This window comes from Gopherus flavomarginatus, chromosome 10 (genome assembly GCF_025201925.1).
Source record: "Gopherus flavomarginatus isolate rGopFla2 chromosome 10, rGopFla2.mat.asm, whole genome shotgun sequence".
NCBI classification, from domain to species: domain Eukaryota; kingdom Metazoa; phylum Chordata; order Testudines; family Testudinidae; genus Gopherus; species Gopherus flavomarginatus.
The window spans coordinates 13,010,590-13,031,595 of NC_066626.1; the positions used below are offsets into that span (position 1 = coordinate 13,010,590).

General features: G+C 48.0%; 1 protein-coding gene and 1 pseudogene across 1 annotated transcript; both read right to left on the minus strand.

Moving 5' to 3' along the window:
- Positions 1–5,634: 5,634 nt before the first annotated feature.
- On the minus strand, positions 5,635–10,285 carry LOC127030174 (interferon lambda-3-like). Its single transcript, XM_050916240.1, has 6 exons — positions 10,276–10,285; positions 9,743–9,903; positions 8,559–8,636; positions 7,739–7,882; positions 6,853–6,933; positions 5,635–5,733 (listed from the first exon to the last, which is right to left on the minus strand). Exons 1-6 carry the CDS (start codon positions 10,283–10,285, stop codon positions 5,635–5,637), a joined length of 573 nt encoding a protein of 190 aa, XP_050772197.1.
- A 3,774-nt stretch (positions 10,286–14,059) lies between these two features.
- On the minus strand, positions 14,060–18,298 carry LOC127030164 (interferon lambda-3-like; annotated as a pseudogene).
- Between the last annotated feature and the right edge of the window lie 2,708 nt (positions 18,299–21,006).

Sequence of the window (21,006 nt, forward strand, 5' to 3'; positions counted from 1 at the left end):
TGCCCCCAGAGCCCCACTCCCCCAGCCTCTGTGACACCCACACCTCCAACCCCCACACTACCCCCAGGGCCCCACTCCCCCAGCCTCTGTGACACCCTCGCATCTGACACCCACACTGCCCCCAGGGCCCCACTCCCCCAGCCTCTGTGACACCCACACCTCCAACCCCCACACTGCCCCCAGGGCCCCACACCCCCAGCCTCTGTGACACCCACACCTCCAACCCCCACACTGCCCCCAGAGCCCCACTCCCCCAGCCTCTGTGACACCCACACCTCCAACCCCCACACTGCCCCCAGGGCCTCACTCCTCCAGCCTCTGTGACACCCCTTACCTCCAACCCCCACACTGCCCCCCAGGGCCCCACACCCCCAGCCTCTGTGACACCCACACCTCCAACCCCCACACTACCCCCAGGGCCCCACTCCCCCAGCCTCTGTGACACCCACACCTCCAACCCCCACACTGCCCCCAGAGCCCCACTCCCCCAGCCTCTGTGACACCCACACCTCCAACCCCCACACTGCCCCCAGGGCCCCACTCCCCCAGCCTCTGTGACACCCACACCTCCAACCCCCACACTGCCCCCAGAGCCCCACTCCCCCAGCCTCTGTGACACCCACACCTCCAACCCCCACTCTGCCCACAGGGCCCCACTCCCCCAGCCTCTGTGACACCCACACCTCCAACCCCCACACTGCCCCCAGGGCCCCACTCCCCCAGCCTCTGTGACACTCACACCTCCAACCCCCACACTGCCCACAGGGCCCCACACCCCCAGCCTCTGTGACACCCACACCTCCAACCCCCACACTGCCCCCAGAGCCCCACTCCCCCAGCCTCTGTGACACCCCTTACCTCCAACCCCCACACTGCCCCCAGGGCCCCACACCCCCAGCCTCTGTGACACTCACACCTCCAACCCCCACACTGCCCCCAGAGCCCCACTCCCCCAGCCTCTGTGACACCCACACCTCCAACCCCCACACTGCCCCCAGGGCCCCACTCCCCCAGGCTCTGTGACACCCACACCTCCAACCCCCACACTACCCCCCAGGGCCCCACTCCCCCAGCCTCTGTGACACCCACACCTCCAACCCCCACACTGCCCCCAGGGCCCCACTCCCCCAGCCTCTGTGACACCCACACCTCCAACCCCCACTCTGCCCACAGGGCCCCACTCCCCCAGCCTCTGTGACACCCACACCTCCAACCCCCACACTGCCCCCAGGGCCCCACTCCCCCAGCCTCTGTGACACTCACACCTCCAACCCCCACACTGCCCACAGGGCCCCACACCCCCAGCCTCTGTGACACCCTCGCATCTGACACCCACACTGCCCCCAGAGCCCCACACCCCCAGCCTCTGTGACACCCACACCTCCAACCCCCACACTGCCCCCAGAGCCCCACTCCCCCAGCCTCTGTGACACCCACACCTCCAACCCCCACACTGCCCCCGGGGCCCCACTCCCCCAGCCTCTGTGACACCCACACCTCCAACCCCCACACTGCCCCCGGGGCCCCACTCCCCCAGCCTCTGTGACACCCACACCTCCAACCCCCACACTGCCCCCAGAGCCCCACTCCCCCAGCCTCTGTGACACCCACACCTCCAACCCCCACACTACCCCCAGGGCCCCACTCCCCCAGCCTCTGTGACACCCACACCTCCAACCCCCACACTGCCCCCAGAGCCCCACTCCCCCAGCCTCTGTGACACCCACACCTCCAACCCCCACACTGCCCCCAGGGCCCCACACCCCCAGCCTCTGTGACACCCTCGCATCTGACACCCACACTGCGCCCAGGGCCCCACTCCCCCAGCCTCTGTGACACCCACACCTCCAACCCCCACACTGCCCCCAGGGCCCCACTCCCCCAGCCTCTGTGACACCCACACCTCCAACCCCCACACTGCCCCCAGGGCCTCACTCCTCCAGCCTCTGTGACACCCCTTACCTCCAACCCCCACACTGCCCCCAGAGCCCCACTCCCCCAGCCTCTGTGACACCCACACCTCCAACCCCCACACTACCCCCAGGGCCCCACTCCCCCAGCCTCTGTGACACCCACACCTCCAACCCCCACACTGCCCCCAGGTCCCCACACCTCTGCCTCTGTGACACCCACACCTCCAACCCCCACACTGCCCCCAGAGCCCCACTCCCCAGCCTCTGTGACACCCACACCTCCAACCCCCACACTGCCCCCAGAGCCCCACTCCCCCAGCCTCTGTGACACCCACACCTCCAACCCCCACACTGCCCCCAGGGCCCCACTCCCCCAGCCTCTGTGACACCCACACCTCCAACCCCCACACTGCCCCCAGGGCCCCACTCCCCCAGCCTCTGTGACACCCACACCTCAAACCCCCACACTGCCCCCCAGGGCCCCACACCCCCAGCCTCTGTGACACCCACACCTCCAACCCCCACACTACCCCCAGGGCCCCACTCCCCCAGCCTCTGTGACACCCACACCTCCAACCCCCACACTGCCCCCAGGGCCCCACTCCCCAGCCTCTGTGACACCCACACCTCCAACCCCCACACTACCCCCAGAGCCCCACTCCCCCAGCCTCTGTGACACCCACACCTCCAACCCCCACACTGCCCCCAGAGCCCCACTCCCCCAGCCTCTGTGACACCCACACCTCCAACCCCCACACTGCCCCCAGGGCCCCACTCCCCCAGCCTCTGTGACACCCACACCTCCAACCCCCACACTGCCCCCAGAGCCCCACTCCCCCAGCCTCTGTGACACCCACACCTCCAACCCCCACACTACCCCCAGGGCCCCACTCCCCTAGCCTCTGTGACACCCACACCTCCAACCCCCACACTGCCCCCAGGGCCCCACTCCCCCAGCCTCTGTGACACCCACACCTCCAACCCCCACACTGCCCCCAGGGCCCCACTCCCCCAGCCTCTGTGACACCCACACCTCCAACCCCCACACTGCCCCCAGGGCCCCACTCCCCCAGCCTCTGTGACACCCTCGCATCTGACACCCACACTGCCCCCAGGGCCCCACTCCCCCAGCCTCTGTGACACCCACACCTCCAACCCCCACACTGCCCCCCAGGGCCCCACTCCCCAGCCTCTGTGACACCCACACCTCCAACCCCCACACTGCCCCCAGGGCCCCACTCCCCCAGCCTCTGTGACACCCCTTACCTCCAACCCCCACACTGCCCACGGGGTCCCACTCCTCCAGCCTCTGTGACACCCCCCTGCCTCCAACACCCCCAGGGCCCCACCCATACTTTGCACCTGTGAACCCCCCGCCTCCAACCTGCACACTCCCCTCAGGGCTCACACCCGCTGCCTCTGTGACACCCTCATCTCCAACCCCCCAGGGCCCCACACCCTTTCTTCGTAATACTCTTGCCTTCAACCCTCATGCTTCCCCACGCCCCCTGCCACAGTTAGACTCTCACCTCCAACCCTCACACCTAGGGCCCCACACGTCCGGTCTCTGTGACCCCCCTTCCTTCCTTCCTTCCTTCAACCCCCACTGCCCCCCAGGGCCTCACACACCCTGCCCTCCTCCCCCAACTCTCACAGATCATTCACCTGGTTATATCCGATGAAGTGGGTATTCACTCACAAAAGCTCATGCTCCAATACATCTGTTAGTCTACAAGGTGCCACAGGACTCTTTGTCACTTTTTACAGATCCAAATTAACACGGCTACCCTTCTGATACTGGTTGCCACTGATCACCCCTGAGGAAACCTGCATCAACCAATCCCTTATGTGAAGTCTCCCCATCTGTTTCCTGCTGGTCTGTAAACGTTCAGCTAAGAGCTCAGGGGACCAGGGCCTCTCCTTTCCCTTCTCACCCACCCCCATGGGAAGGCCATTCTCTGCACCTACCTCCTTTGTCTCCTGGGCTGCTGTCGCCAACTGGGTTTTATTCCTCCTGGCCTGGGTGATGCCGGTACCAATCACCAGGCACTACCACCACCACCTGCCTGTCCTGATGTGTTGCCAAGCCTGGAGCTCCTGCATTTGACATCCCACAGCTCGGCTCCCTCCAGAAGTGGTGATATGAGGGGCTGTACTAAGCATAAAATAGGACCCTTAGGTGTCTTGTTCTCAAATTCCAAATTTGCTGGACAGCCCCTTGAGACATGGGACTATCCTGGTAAAAGGCAGGTTATCTTGCAGTGCTGCCAGACCTTGTGAGTTTTTCTGAATCTTGTGATATTTGGTGTTATTCTTAAAGCCCCAGCTCCTAGATCAAGTGATTATGTGTGACTCTCAGCTTTGATTTAAAATAAAAAATATATATTTCTAGGCCTTATGATTGAGGAAAAGGGCTAATAAACCTGACTCCCAAAAGTCTCAATAACCAGCAGACAATTACAAAAGAACCCATCATGTATTATTTAAAAAAAAAAAAAAATCTCATGATTTTAAAGGCAATCTTGTGATTTGGGGGGGACCTGACTAATGATTTTTGAATTTGTGGGGTTGACAATACTGTCACTTTAAATCAAACTGGGAATATGTCCTTCAGAGCCAAAATATTTTTTGCTTTTAATTCCAGAATTTCATCCTCATGGGGAAGACGATGATACTTCACCAACATTTAGAGAGTCCAGGCTTGATCCTCTGCTTTCCTGAACAATGTAGTGTCATTTACACACATGCAAAGTGATGCAAAATGCATATAAAAAGTGCTATAGTGGGAACATACCTATAACTTTATACTTTTCATTATTTTAAGTATCTTTGTTATGTCCCCTCTCACCATCCAGCTAATCTAAGCAGTATTAATGTCCCCAATTTCTCCTTATCTGGAAGTACTTCCCTGCCTCTAATCACTTTTGCTGGTTTCTATTTTTGGAGGTGATGAGATGAGAACATACTGCAGTCAGCAAGCAGAGGGCCAACTGTCAATTTGTATCATTTCACTTTTTATTTTACATCTTCCAGTTTTACATTAAATATTATAAAAACAGTCCATTTGATAAATATGCACATAAATACATGATAGATACAATAAATAACTTAAATAAAAATCAGATTTGTTTAAATAAGGATGGCATCAGATGGCTTAACATGATGTCAGCCAGTGAAACAAAAATAGATTCTCAGAATCTGTCTAATACAGCAACACCTTCCATGCATCAAAATTACTGTGTTTTCCAGCATCTTTCTAAGACACTAATGAAATACTCCCTAGTCTGTAAATCAAAGAAACAGGGTGAAAAAACTAGTTCTTTAAATTAATATAAATAACGGCAACACTTAACATACTATTGGCAAATAGTTTTGTGTAGCAATAAACCAAAACAATAAATAATATTATCCCCCAGAGCCAAATTTTAATCACCCTGAAATAAATCTCCCATTGATCTCAGGGGGCACAGGCCCTAGACTTTAGCTGCAGTTAAGGAATTGGCCTGGAACCAATCAGTTACTGGCAACTGGAGTCGGAGAGGTCTGTTGAATCTTTTGTTCAGAGATCATGGGTGAGGGTATCCATGGTAAAATACCAAGGTGGAAAGAGCCAAGGTGGTTAAAATACAGTGTCCTGTAGGAAGGATTCAGGGTTCCCATTTGCTGGGCTCTGCAGTGTCTGATTAGATGCATGAGGTGAGACGGTGTAAAGACCTGGTGTTTAGGTGCAGGACTCCATGTAGGCTGCACACTTCAAGTCTTCATTCAGCAGTCGGAAGAGATTGAGGACCACAGATGCTTCCAGGCACCCTGGAGTTTCCTGGGATAGGAGAGAGGGAGTGAACGCATTTGTAACAGAGAATGGCTGGTTAGCAATGGGCCAGTGAAAGCTACCATGGGCCTGATGGAGGTGGGAGGTGCAAATAAATAGGGATCACAGAGCATGCAGAAAAAGGGTGAACAGAGCAGTGTCTACAGGGACATCTAAGAAAGATATTCTGAATTAACTGTGTGAATTTGAAATGAGTTAGTTAAATGGCATTAAATCCCCGTGTAAACATCCTCATTCAAAATTAAAGTGGTCTTAATTTGGTCACTTCACTTCACTTCCAGAAATAACTTTAACTCTGAATAACAGCATCCATATAGAGATTTAGTGCAGTTTAACTAATCCACTTCAAACTCACATCTCTAGTTAATTCAGATTAATTTTCCTGGATGTCTCTGTGTAGACAAGACCTTACAAACACTCTAACCTAAGGAAATACTCATTTACATGGTGCTCTAATGTGCTGTAATTCTAAGTATATAACAACATGTGCTGTAGTCTATTACATTAACCAGTGAGGTTGATCTGGGGTAATAGCAAATTTGAAGGGTATTATCTTTGGCTATATCTGATTCCTAGGAAGGCCTAGGATTGGCAGATCTGTATGAACGAATTATCTCTGAGCCTCTTTTCCCATTTCTCAGCCCAGCATCTACACCTCTTCAAAGCAAATAGCAAGTTGGTGTAAAGCTCTACCAACAGTGTGAGGGAGGGCAAATTTCAGATTCAGCAGCATTTTTCACAAATATAAATACTTTGCATCAAGTATAAGGTGCAAAGCAATGGAGGATCAGACACCACGTGAAACTCTGCTATTTGCATCCTATGGAAGGACCCAAACTAGGCCACAAGGTAATGGCTGTTTTCTGGATGCCAGGTCTGTTATAGTCTGCAGCAGATGTAATGACCCTTTCTGATATGAGAGATTTACCAGCTTTCTGAACTAATTCAGCCTCAAGACATCTAGACTGCAGAAGGCCTGGGACAATATACAGGGCACCATCCTGCTGTGGCCCCATGGGAAGGGAATGGAGCTGATGATTCTGTATAGATTTGTTCCCACTAACATGTGATGAAAGTTCGTCATGTGTGTTTGCCAAATGTACTCACCATCTTCTTGGCTGCGTGGAATTTTTGGAGCCAGCTAGTCAGCCTCCCGGAGCGTTGATGGTTGTCAGGCTGATGTCTGGTCTGAAAAGAAAATCAATACATGAAGCAGAGTAGAGCACATGAGTAGAGATTTCAGGAACAGTGGCTGAGCCTCCTTCCTCTTGGTACAAGACCTGAGGCACAAATTGGTTTGATTGAGTTTATCTCGTTCTTTAGACATGTGGATTCCATGTTAACCTGCTGTGTTCTATTAATAATACCAAGCATTTGTATGGTATTTTTCAACTTCAGAAGTGCTTGAAGCATTAACTAAGGGCTTTACTGAGATCTGTGGGAATAGCTCTCTGTAGGGGGAGGAATGCCTTGTACTGCCCAGAAGAGCTCTGGGAGGAACTCCACTTAATAGAAACAGAACATGCCCCAGAGCTGAGCAGGAGTGCAGCATACTCCCCCAGTGTATGCAGCCAGCCATGGGTCTGCCTCCTCCCGGCTCCTCCGTACCTCACTGCGATGTTCTGGGGGGTGCATGGAAACAACAGGAGCTATGCTACAGATACAGTGTCTGCAGTGATACCAAACTACACCCCAGGAGCCAAACATGAGGACGTACCCACTTGCACAGTAGCAGAGCAGTCGGGCATCATCTGTCCCTAATTAGTTAATCAAGTTAATTAGCTAATTAGATTATTTATATGAGCAAGGCACACAGCAGCTACGTAATCCAGATACTTTCATTGTTATACAGAGGAGTGCAAACCAAAGTCCACAATTAGTGGCACAAGGATTACTAGATCCTGGATCCACTTAAGAAATTAGTGCTGTTGGGAGTTCAATAGACAACTCCCAGCCCCACTGTGGCAAAAGACATTTGCAATCCAACACTCACGCAGCTCTTCAAGTCCTCTCTGATTTGTTTCAGAATTTCTAATGGCCTCCCGAGCAGCTCAGACAGACTGGGATCCCTAATGTTCTCCAGCACATCAATAATGAGGTGCAGCTCCTCCTTTACCAGGATCACTCTGTCGTGCACCTAGGGAGAAAATGTGCAGGTAAAACAGTGTGTCCAGGGGAATGGCAGACATGGAGATAAGGAATGTCTGTGTTTGCAGCAGGTAGGAGTGGCTTGCTTAAGGAGACTTTCCAAAGCCATGGCCAATGGGAAGAGACCTAAGATGCAGGGGAGGTATGAATCCTCTCTGCACACAGAGCCTGCTAGTCATGAACCCTTGGACTCTGTTACTTACACCTTCCTTCCTTGGAATCCAACAACATTTTATGCTTCAGATCCATCTCAAACTTTTTTTATGTTACAAAAGTCTGAAGACATATTTGGGCAGTGCAAGCATTTTTTTTTTTTTTTTTGCTGGTGATTTGGAGAACGGTTTCTGGATCTTCAGACAGGCTGTACATAGATGTGGATATGGTTTTAGAGAACTAAAACATTCTCTCGTGGGAAACAAAAACACAGAAACTGAGGATTTCCTGCCACACAACTGGGAGCTGTTTATGTGAAGGAGGTTAACCAAGTTCAGACTGGAAATAGATGAAAAAGACAGGTGTGGAGGAGTCCCTGTCCATGTTATTCTGAATCTACAAAAGGATCACCTGAAATCAGAATCTAGCTTGGAAAGAGACAGTACTGCAACTTTGGAAAGAAGCAAGTGCTATTTTGAAACCTCGTCTCTCTTGGCAGAGGTCTTGCTTACCGACAGCTCTTTGACTTCCCAGTTCCGGTGGAAAATCTTGGTGTTGCATTTTCGGTCTGACAACAGCATGATGTCCTCCTGGAGGCACAAAATGAGAACACAGGGAAATGTGTAAAGGAAGCAAAGCAGGGGAGAAAGTGTCAAATTCTGCCCTCAGTTACATCATATAATCCCGCTGAGACAAGCAAAGGTGCAAAATCCTGGCAGAATTTGACTCAACACCTTGATCCCCTAACAATACTGCTGTCCTAGAGTCCTGGCTCTTTCCAAGAAGGTGCCAAAGACAGGACAGATGTCAATAACACACTCTTGTCATATTGCTTTGCTGGTTTCACGTTGTGAACTGCATTTGTGCAGGAGTTTAACTGAGAACCGGCATCCTTTAACTCTTGACAAGGAGGATAACTTAAGCACTAAGCTGAGTGGTGCACTTCCTCAGCTTCAGCGTTAGTTAACATGGAATGTTTGCACAACTTAAAAATAAGTGACTTGATCTCTCTAATGCTGCTTGATGGCATGACATGAATTTGGGCTCCTCAGAATGTCTGTTTAAGGGACCAGACTCAGTTTTCTTTGGAAAGGAAAGACCACAGATAGTTAAAACCTGGGTCTCATTCTCTAGGTTTGATGATAACTCAGGACAGAGTTTGAACCCCTTTCAGAACTTTTTGAGATTTAAGATTAAGGACGACTGACTCTATAAGAAATCTGAGCTGGCCAGGCCCTAGCTTCCTTAGCCTGACTCGGATCAGGAGCACCCACTTAGACAGATTGTCTCTACTTTCTCTCCTAGCTCCTTTCTAATAGTAAGAATCCCATTCTTTCCCTGCTATTGTCTAATCTGTGATTCTGCCTTAGATCAGTTTCCACCTTCCTGCCCTGTACATAACTCTCTCCACATCTATGATCCCCATTCCCCAAATATCTGAATTGTTGCTGGAGCTGAACATTCTGAGCTTTGCCCTTTCTTAACTAAGACTGGGTGGGGAATCACCAAAAAAGAAGATCCAGACAGAGAGACTTTTATTTTATCTGCAACTCTATACCCCAACTTTTCCTAAGCATATGCCTCCCATCTTATTTTGTCTGCCCATAATAATATGCATAGAAGGCTGCTGTTGAAACTACAGCCTAGCACTCACATTACTATTATTGCCCTACCTATGTGTCTTCTTTGCACTTACAAATCTGTCCTTGACATTCTTGAAGGTCTCCAGTTCCCGGGGTGGCAGGGACTTGTATTTTGAGAGGTGGCACTTCTTCATTGGAGCACCTCTGCGAAAGGCCTCTGTAGACATTGTCCATAGGGTCAGGACCAGGAGCAGTTTGCAACCCATCATTTTTCCTGTTGAATCAGAAAGGGGAATTCCACGCATCACTCCATTTCCAGATTACAAGGAGTATAACTTGTATTGTTAACAGTCTGACAAAGTGGGGGAAGAAGGGGTGCAGGAAGGTGAGGGCTACAATCAAATATATATATATTGGTAGGTTGACCCCAAAGATCACAGTTGAGCAAACTCAACTCTTTTATTCACAAATGTTTTCAGATCAGGCCTCTTAATTTACAACCCCCAGCACTAATAATAGAAACTAAACTGGTCAGATACTTAGAGGGATGGATAATGTTTGAGCCTCACTCTTCAGAGTAGATCACGGCAGATCAGTCTAGTTAGCTCAGATGCTAGATAGAAACCCCAGACTTAGTGGCACGTACCTTGGAGCATGTTTGCTGGGAAATCGCTTTAGTCCCTTCTTCTTCCTCAGGGTTGCTTGTCCTCCCTTGGGTCTGTGAATGTTGCCTCTCTTTTCCATTGCTCTTGCTTTTATACTCTCTAGGAAAAAACAAAATGAAATCTTTTTTTCCGTTAGTCAAAAGAGAAAAACCCGCACGTTAATGTTGCTGCTTGATCAATGTAAACTGGAAAGTGAAAGTACGGCGGGTGCATCTAGCTCATAACCCTCTGCCCTCCTGCCACTACCACTGCCAGAGATTCCCAGGTGAGGGAACTTCTGCATGACATCATGACCAAATGATGCAAGGTTTCCTTGCCCTAGAGTAGGCAAGTTCTGTTTCTAATCTTAGCATTGCCCAGTTTCCAGGTTTGCTGTGTTATTGTAATAATCTAGTGAGCAGCCTTTTCATTCACTTTTTCCCCCACTCTCAGGAGTGACTCTGCGAGTCATCACTGATCAGCAAGGAGAAAGAGCCAGCCACAGGCTGTCTGAGATCTGGGCCAGGGATGCTGAGAACCAGCAGCCTTAGAGCTGGGCCAGGCTGAATGGGAGTGTCGCAGGGGAGCAGGCCGAAGCTGGCAGGAGATTATTAGAAACTGCAGCAATAGTACAATATAGCCTGGGGGAAACAGCAGAGACTGGAGGGTGGAGGCACAGAGGTAGCAGCCTTCCATGGTACTCCAGAGCCAGGGCACTTGTGTAGAGAAGGACTCTTCTTCACCACTGGGGAGGGGCTGTGTGTTTTCAGAGGTACTGACATAAATAAGGGTTATGTGTCAAGAGGGGTTTGTTAGCAGGTAGCTTGCAACAGAGGCTCTGACAGGTGACCAACAGGAAGAAAATTCACAGAGACTCCCAGTTAAATCACCAGCAACAAGTCTGAACTGTGGCCAGTGGGACCTACAAGCCAATACTTAATTTCCCTCCACAAAGGGACGGCTTACCAAGGGCAGGCCAAGGTCTCGGCCCGAGTCACCCCCAGGGCAAGGATACACTTGTATTCAGCATGAGGAGTGGCCGAAGTTGCAGAGTTGGAACCAGCACATGTATCTTTTCTTGTAACTGTTCAAACCACTGTAGTGAGGGAACTCGCCCCCTTTCATTTCTTCCAGGCCTAGTAAGGAATTGTTGCAGTTGGGCTGTGAGTGCATGGGCCTATTGGGCAGAGAAGCTGGTTGACAAAGACTCTATAGAATACTTCTTTCTTCAACCTTACCGCCTCTTCTGTTGTCCTCTCATACCAGTCACATCTCTGACTGTTTCTGGCTGCATCTATCTCAGAACCGTCTAACCCAGTCTAACTTGCACTTAGCCTATATATGTCATGCCTGGTGAGCGTCTTGCTCCCCTGGATCCTTTTAATTAACTGAGATGATTGTGATGTCAGTTCCTGAGTTAATTTGAAAATCAACAGTCTTGCCAAAAATATTTAGTTTCACTCACCGGGCAGGGTCTATATTATGCCAAGTGATAGATCCCAGAAACAATGACTCTTAATTGTCTGTAATATGATCAACTCCCTGACTGCTTTGATGCAGCAAACAGGTGAAAAATGTCCATATTTTGTGCATTTAGTATACCATGTGTTTCTGGCTGAAAATGCATCATTTCTTGGACTATGACTTTTTCCACACCTTGTTGATATAGGTTGAATCTGTCCCTCTTAGTCACGGAGCTCTCTGATAATGACTTTTAATTCTCATGCTGCATCTGTTAACAGCTTCTAAGCTAGTTTTTTTGCTTTTCAAGTCAGCGAGTTGCTATTGCTTTTGCTGTCTCACCAGCTCCAATGGCTTTGTTATTTGAATAGCTGTGGCTAAGATTAAATCTTTCAGTGGTAGCTCCTATGAAAGGTTTTTAATCTGTTAATGCAATAACTAGACTGTCTGATATTTCATGTTTTGCATTACCACGATCACAGTTTTCAGCCAGAGTATGCAGAATTCTTATGAAACATTCAACATTTTCCCATGGCTCTTGAATTCTCAAGCTTTCATAAACCACTTATCTCTAATGTATAACGAATGCATGAACCATAGTCAGAATACTTGCATAGTCTTATTTGTGACTGTCTTGAGTAAAAATCAAAGGATTTAGAGATATACTTTGCCTGCGTCTCCACAGCATAAATGAAAGAATATACCTGCATATCTCATTTCTTTGTGGACCTTGGAAGCAATGTGAAATCTTGCAAAATATTGTTTCCAGCCTGTCCATTGCAAAGGTTTGCCAAAGTAGACATTCTCTGGGACATTGAAGAGTGGCATGTTGATGAGATCCTGCAACCTTTCTTGCTCTGTTCCTTCTGTCTACAACCTTTGGTGCTGTTTTCCTTCTGTTTCTGTTCTTAGTTTACTCCTGACAACAAGTCATGTTCTCCTGTACCAGCAATGGCCTGGTTACAGACCTTGCTTATATATACCAGATATGTTCAACATAAGATTCTTTAATACTCTACCAGGTATGACTCAGTAAGTTTTAAATAAGGTATTTTGCACACAGCACCTCGTGACTGAATAGTATAATACAGTTTAGCATCCATTACTGCCTGTTCCATCCAAAAACCAGCCAGTAGCAAGTGAAGCCATGCCTTTGTGGTCAGGTCAAGCACAGTACACCAGAGTGGCAGTGCCAACTCTACCATTCAGCGGAGACATCCGGCCTCCATCCTGTAAGGCAAAGAGTGGAGATTAGAGCGAAGCTGAATGACTCTTGCATTCAGGGAAAAATGTGACAGTCCTTCCGGTTGGTATTTTAAAAGTCTCCGATCAGTGTGTAGTTAAAGCAGCTGTTGTGGGGAAAGCAATCTACACTGAGCTCCAGGAGTCGGCACTGTCAGTTCAGGGGTATTGCTGTCAGTTCAGTGGGAACCTGTCTGTTTTGCAATCTTGTCACATGTGAACTTTGCAAGCCACAAAGTAGGAGCTTAGTTTTTGCTTGGAATTTGCCATGAGTGCAGAAGTCCTCTCAGGGTTGCTCTGAAATGGTGTGCAACCTGTGAGTTTGGTCTGAGGTTCCAGCTTCTTATGGAATCGACAGCCACAGAAACTGAGTCTGGATTCCTCAGGGAACGTTTGTCTAGCTCAGGGGTCGGCAACCTTTCAGAAGTGGTGTGCCGAGTCTTCATTTAGGTTTTGTGTGCCAGTAATACATTTTAACATTTTTAGAAGGTCTCTTTCTATAAGTCTATAATATAGAACTAAACTATTGTTGTTTGTAAAATAAATAAGGTTTTTAAAATGTTTAAGAAGCTTCATTTAAAATTAAATTAAAATACAGAGCCCCTCGGACCGGTAGCCAGGACCCAGACAGTGTGAGTGCTACTGAAAATCAGCTTGCTGGCCGCCTTTGGCACGCGTGTCATTGGTTGCCTACCCCTGGTCTAGCTCTAATGGTAATGCCAAAAGGAAGGAGAAAAGACAAGAGTCACATCTCTCTTTTTACTTTTAGTTGTGTGTTTGGAAGTGCAGTGAGGATGATCCAAAAACAAGCAGCTTCACAATGCAAGAGGGAGGCAGTGTGGCCTAGTGGTTAGAGTGTGAGACCAGCTCTCAGCATTCTTGGCTCTGTCACTGGCCTTCTGAGTGATCTTGGACAAGCACTTTGCCTCTCTGTGCCTTAGTTCCCCATCTGTGAAATCAGGAATAATGAAAATGACTTCCTTTGTCAAGCACTTTGGGATCTACTGCTGCACAGCACCGTATTGGAGCTGGGTTTTATTACCCAATTTTCTGTTTACAGCTTAAAAGACAGGAATGCCAAGGCCTGGGAAAACAATTTTATTTGTTCACAATTATAGATAAAAAGGCACAATCTTCATAACAGATAAATACATAACAATAAATAGCTGATCCATAATAAGTAACACTTTGGTTCAAGATGGGAAGTTATACAAACCAATTACTCTTCTCAGTTGGGTAATACATAAAGAAGCAGCAAGGTAAAAATATACTCTGTATAAATACAGCTGTCGAGGATCTGTACAGTAAGAACTTCCAAACTTCAATATTAATTCATTTCCTGAGGTTGTTTCTAAGAGACCTGAAGCCATGACTAGTGTATAAAACCTAGAACTGGAGTGTTGTTTTTTAAAAAATTAAACCTTATTAAATGTTTCCAATATTTTGGGATATGTTACTCTGACTAAAATGCTTTTATATAGTGACAACACAATTACATTCAATAAATAATATCCCCAGAGGACCAAATCCTTGTGAAGTCTAAGGAGTCTAGAGGGCTGTACCAGCTGGAAATTGGAGTAACCTGGAGGTCAACTGTTGTGTAATTCTTTGGCATAAAAGGATGATATCAGTTTGCTTGGGGATCTATGATCAGAAGCCAGAGGAAGAAGATGAATGTTCCTGGTTCACACACGTCTTCTCCCAATATGTATGCAGTGCTCTCAGGCTAAAGACTCTCCAGTCTGTAGAGTAGATGTGGACACGGGCACTGCAGAGACCAGATGCTAGACACAGAGCTCCATGTAGGCTGCACATCTCAAGTCTTCGTTCAGCAGGCGGAAGATATTGAGGGTCACAGATGCTTCCAGGCAGTTAGGTGTTTCCTGGGAAATGAGAGAATATTTACAACAAGAAGCGTGAATGGGGCCAAATTAAAGCCACCACGGATATGTTGCATAAGTAGGAGGCAAGTGCATATCTAGAAGAAGCACAGAAGATGTGGAAAGAGGGTGAATGCTGGAAACAGAGTAATGTGAATGTGGATTTCTGTAACACAAGCAGATGCACACGCAAACTGCAATTGAATTTGCGATCATGAAATGCAACATAATTCAAACCATACATTAGCTGTTGCTGTAGTCTGTGACGTCATTGCACAGTGGATCTGAATAGATCAACAGGCTCATTTTATTGCATTATTTACAAATAAAATCTAAGAGATAATAATGATAGAAATCTCCCTGCTCCACCCCTCATTTCCTAAAAAGCCTGATTTATTGCAAAGGGTCAAAATTCCTGGTGGTATAATCTTCTTACAGGCTGTGCCGGGAAGAGACAGTCAGTCTAGCAGCAGACACAGGAAGCTTTTTTTATTGAGATCTACTAGATTTGTGCACAACTACAGTCCTGGGATTATTGAAACAGACCGGACAAGGCACCACAGAATACATTACAGTAATCCCACTCTGGCCTCTGGATGGGAAGCCAGTAGGCTTGTTCCATCTCTAATTTGCATGGAAGTTCACTTTCCTCATTGTCTCCAATGACTACTCACTGTCTCTTTGCTCTCATGGAAATTTTGGAGCCAATTGTTCAGCCTCCTGGAGTGTCGATGAGAATGAGTCTGTCTGGTCTGAAAACAAAGTTGATACAGATGGGTTGGTGCCCAGAGATTTCAGCCGACAGTGGACCAAAGCCCTTTCTTTCCAGGTGCAGAGCAGTTCTTGCCCTGACATAGTCTAGGCTGCTATCCTTGTGCATATCATATCAACTACTTCTGCTTTCAATGTCCTATATACGGATGGACGCAAAGCAAGAGCCACATGCAAGTATTTGCTGATACAAGGACAAGCAGCTCTAGTTGGGAATTCCTAAGGGTTCTCCTCGAAGAGATTCACATTTGGCACTGAAAGAGAAATCTGGCACTGAATACTCACACAGTCCCTCAGGTCCCCCCTGATCTGCGTCAGGATTTCTAGCAGCCTTGAGAGCAGCTTGGACAGACTGGGGTCCTCAACGTTCTCCAGCACGTTAGTGGTAAAGTCTAGCTCCTTCTCTACCAGGATGACTATCGTGCACCTGGGGAGAGAAACTTGTAGGTAAGAGAGTGTCTATGGGAGAAAGATGCACAGCTGTGCAGATACAGGACTAGAAATTCCCATGCGTAGGGGCGAGTAGACTAGATTGAAACAGGAGATTTTCTAAAGCTACTCAAGGCTTTCTTGATTTGTCAATAAATGAAATATGAAAATCACTCCTGATTGGAAACAGCTTCATCTCCACATATCTTTCTTGACACCAGTTTATAGCCAGTGAGAAGGCACCTGAACTGAAGGTGAGGGGGTGCTCACGGCCCCATGAAGGAGCCGCCAACTGATATCCCCAGTGGGCCTTGGGACCAAGGTGGAGTAGAGGCTGACCCACCGGGGCTCCTCACCCTCCAGAGGTGGCAGGAGGTCCCTCCACTTCGTATCGGGGCGGGACACGAGGGTGAGGAAGTGGGGTGACCCTTTGTAGCGGGGTGGTTACCCGCTCCTGCCCTTTGCTGCTTAAAACAGCCCAGGAGGGGACTGGAGCTGGAGCCAGAAGCCTGGGCTGATGGCGGGAGTGGCTGCAGCTGGGGGCCACGCCCCAAACTGAGCAATAAGGCTGTATAAGAAGGCCAGGGGAGCCAGAAGCAAAAAGAGTCTTCCTCTGGCTGTAGAGGGAGTAGGGCCTGGCTGCTGGGAACTAGATAAGGTACCTAGCGTGGAGCAGGGCTGGGGAAAGCCAGTGGAGCTGGGGAGCTCCTGCCTGGAAAGCCCCAGGCTGCGGCCTAGGATTAGGCCAAGAGGTACTGGGGTTGCAGGGTGCAACCCATGGGTAGGCCAAGGCAGCAGGTCCAAACCCTTTTGCTGATGATAAGTGGCTGATAGTGCAGTCTGCCCCAGGGCATGGGGCTAGACAATGACTGGCAGTAGCCAATACTGAAGCAAAGTGGGGATAGAGGGTGGGGGGTTCCCAGGGAGGGGAAGCCCTAAGGAAAAGGGGTTACTGCCAGGGGGCAGAACCCCATGTAAAAGGGCACCAGGTCCAGAAAGTGACACAGGGGCCAGCTGGGACAGGTGGATTACTGGCCTGCAGAGGGTGCTCCGAGCTGGAATATTGAGCTAATTCCTAAAGTGACCAGCAGGAGGCGCTGCGGGGGTGAGACCGCCTGGTTACACCCTTATTTACACTGAGAAAGAGCCACAGTCAGATCTGACATGCTCCTGACTAAATCAATGACTACAAAATCAATGGTCAAAGTGCCATGTGTCAGATTAGCACAAGCACTAAGTGAGATCAGATTCAGTGAGAAAGGGACACATGTTAGGAAAGAACCATCTGCTAGAACAGTGGTTCTCAAATTTTTCTACTGGTGACCCCTTTCATATAGTAGGCCTCTGAGTGCAACCCCCCTTATAAATTAAAAACCCTTTAAAATATATTTAACACCATTATGAATGCTGGCTGCAAAGCAGGATTTGGGAGGGAGACTGACAGCTCACAACCCTCCATGTAATAACCTTGCGACCCCCTGAGGGGTCCCAGCCCCCAGTTTAAGAACCCCTGTGCTGGAATGTGACCTTCTTGTACCTCTTGGCTGAGATTTTTCATACCGACAGCTCTTTGACTTCCCAGTTCCGGTGGAAAATCCTGATGCTGCATTTTCGGTCTGACAACAGCATCATGTCCTCCTGGAGGCAGAAGGAAAGAACAGACACCCACATTTATGCAGGAGCAGGAACAAACCTGTACTAGTTCTTCTCTCAGTTCTCTCCACGCAATCCCAGTGGAGATGCAGGGAGACGAGATGCTGACATCAGATGTCTCCCTTGTACCCCGAGGGCTGGTATTCACAAGGGATATGACAGGGGTATGCATGACCAAGTTTAAACTGTGCTTTGTCATTCTCCTCCAGTGAGGAGAGGACCTGGGTTCAGCAGGCGCTGTGCTAGAGACCTGGTGCTTGCCAGCAGGGTGCTCGAGCTGGCAGAAAAGTAAAGCCAAACCCTTCTTGGTAGTTGGTTTTGAGCTTCGTTCCTGAGTCCAGAGGGACATGCAGAGCGGGCCGCTGTTCAGATGACAGCCTAGGGCTCACAGTGCTCTTATTGCCCAGTGTATGTTCTTCACACTTACAAATTTGTCCTTGGCTTTCTTGAAGGCCTCCAGTTCCCGAGGTGGCAGGGATTTGTATTTTGCGAGGTGGCATTTTGTCCTCTCAGCGCCTTTGGGAAAGGCCTCTGTTGTCACCGTCCAGATGGCCAGAGCAAAGAGAACTTTGTAGCTTACGTTCACCATTTTCCCTACCGGAGACAGAATGGGAGAGATACATCACTGCCATGCCAGGCTGCAAGGCTTACCAGCCAGCGAGTTAGATAGTGTCTTATAAGCTAGGCCTGCACTGGAGACAAACCTAGCTCTAAATTTTCCTTTTATTGTTTCTAAAACATTGTTAAATCTACTGCAGGAGGCAGCTGGTGACACAGAATCAGTAAAATGCTCAGCTCTGATCTGTGGCTTCCTATAGAGGACTGGGAAGTAAAACAATTGTTGCCATTTCTCAAGCCTTCCTCAAGCCAACCAGTTCATTTCATTGGTTGTGAAATGAAATAGCTGACGAAAGTGATGTTTTCTTCTTTTTCTTACACTAACTTATTGACATTCAGCAGAATTATCTGTTCTTTTCAGACTACCCTTCAGACTTCAGCTGTTGTAAATACTTGCACACGATGTCGCCAAACAATAAAGTAGCTAGTAAGTGTGGCAGGGTACATCATTCTATAGCATTTGTTACAGATTTATCTTGCTTCTTTTAGTACAGCAAAGTGTGAACTAATCCTAATTTTTTAATTGATGACTGTTTTGTGTCTATTTTCAATTTGATAGTCGTATATTTTGTTGCTGGTCTCCTAAGTCACAGGGCATTGTTTCCTCTCCATACTTTGATGACAGAACTATTTTTAATCCATGCACATTTCTGTATGAAACATCATTTGTCAAAGTTTTGGGGGTAGGCAAACACTTTTTGCAAGTACCCAACAATTCTCTAGATACAAAACTAAAACACCATACAGATCATAGCAACTTGAACTCTGATTTTCTCCAGGAAAATATTCATGAATCAGAGGGGTTTTTTTTGTTTAAATATTCAGCTGTTAATAACACATTACAGATGTAATGCACTTTGCTTGTACAACACTCATTCCTTGCTGTCTACCATAGAGCACAATATAATCACTCAGTAAAGAGAAATCATGTAGCAAGGAGAGGCTCCAGACTAGTCACCCTTATCTTGGTGTGTATTTGCTGGGATGTTGCTTTAGTTGCCTCTTGTGTCTCAGGGCTGCTTTGCCTCTCTCTTGGCTCTGAATGTGGTTTTTCTTCTCCACGGCTCTTGCTTTTATACCCAAAGGCTTTTTCTGGTTCAGAAAAATAATATGAAAGTTCATTTTGCTTTAATCTAGGGCAAACCCCCCCCCCCCAGCTCTGCTGTCACCCAGCAAAGAGCAGCAAAGTGTTTGGAAAGGGAAAGCGAAAGTGAGGCAGTTATCACACCTGAGCTCAGAGCCCTGAGGGATTTCCAGGTGATGAAAACACTGTGATATCACAAGTGAATTATGCAAGTGTTCCCTGCCTAGAGTAGGTATGTATGTAGACTTGGCCTTTGCTGAATTGCAAAGCCAGAAGAATCTCAGCCCCTTTTGTTTTTAAAGTCCTATTCCTTGCAGATATAGCCTCGAAAATGTAAAATAAAAAAAAGGCCGACATGCAGGAGTTTCAAGCTGGGTGAGTATTCGTTTGTCCATCCCATTTGTTTTACTTTTCACCACAAAGCCAAGAACATACGGTCTCCGTGGAGGTCTTCTGTACTCTAACATTACCAGTTAGCTGCAATAGCATTTATTCCACTTGCGCACAGAGGCCCCAGTCAATATCAGGACCTCATTATATAAGCATCGTACACATAAAAATACAGGCAGTCCCCTATGTACATTTACAGTCTAAATGGGGCCTTGGCACAATGAGGTTGTAGAACACACGTGAGGGGGAGAGACAAGGATGGCAGTAATAGGAGCAAAGCTTTGCCTAGATTAATGAAGAGTATATGTGCTATTGTCTCCTTTCCTAGGTACAGCTCTTTGCAGTCCTCCTCTCCCCCCACCCCTCAGCCTCACACTCTACTCGTACGTGTGTTATGATCCGTTTCCTGTCTTTTGTTCGGATTTTTTTGCTGTATTCAATGGCTGTTGTCTCCTTGCCTCCGTCAAGGCTGAGCTCCATTATTCAGACAGACTCTGAGGAATACAGCCAGAAAACTTTTAAAGTAACAGATCTCATGCTCCCTTTCCTCATTTAAACACGACCCATTCAGGTCTCTAAAATAACAAAGCTACACCACATAAAATAAATATTTTTTTAAAAGTTGTTTTCCCTTTGCTTACCTGCCAGTACATAGAATGGTACGACTTTGAAGGGTCAATCAGGCCTGACTGTGATTTTTTAATTGATGCAATTATACCAGTGCAACCAAGGGTGGATGCAGTTATCTCAGTATAACAGTGCCTAATACCGGTATCGTTATGTCTCTTCCTGTACAGGCAGAGCTATTGCCAGAATAAAGCATTTGCATTCCTTTAGGGGGGCTGAGGGGGACAGTAAGGGAGGTTGTACGGTTTAACCATACTAATATACCACTATAGTTAAAGCAGTACAACGTACTAGTTGTGAAAAAAACTTTGATTTCAGGGGCTTGCATTTGACTAGAGCAAAGGGCTCTAGAAACACATGAAAAACGCAACTCGCTCATTTCTAGGAAACAGACTCTTGAATGACTACACTCAGGTTTTGGAAGGTAGAAAAACCCTTTGATTCACCTTTGAAGTCTGCCAGTACTTACTCACACAAAACACCCATTAACTACAGTAGTATTCAGCCTATGAAAGCACTGGATGATTTTTTAAACTAACAATTTGTTATGAAGATTTCACTCTTTTCCACTTGCTGGC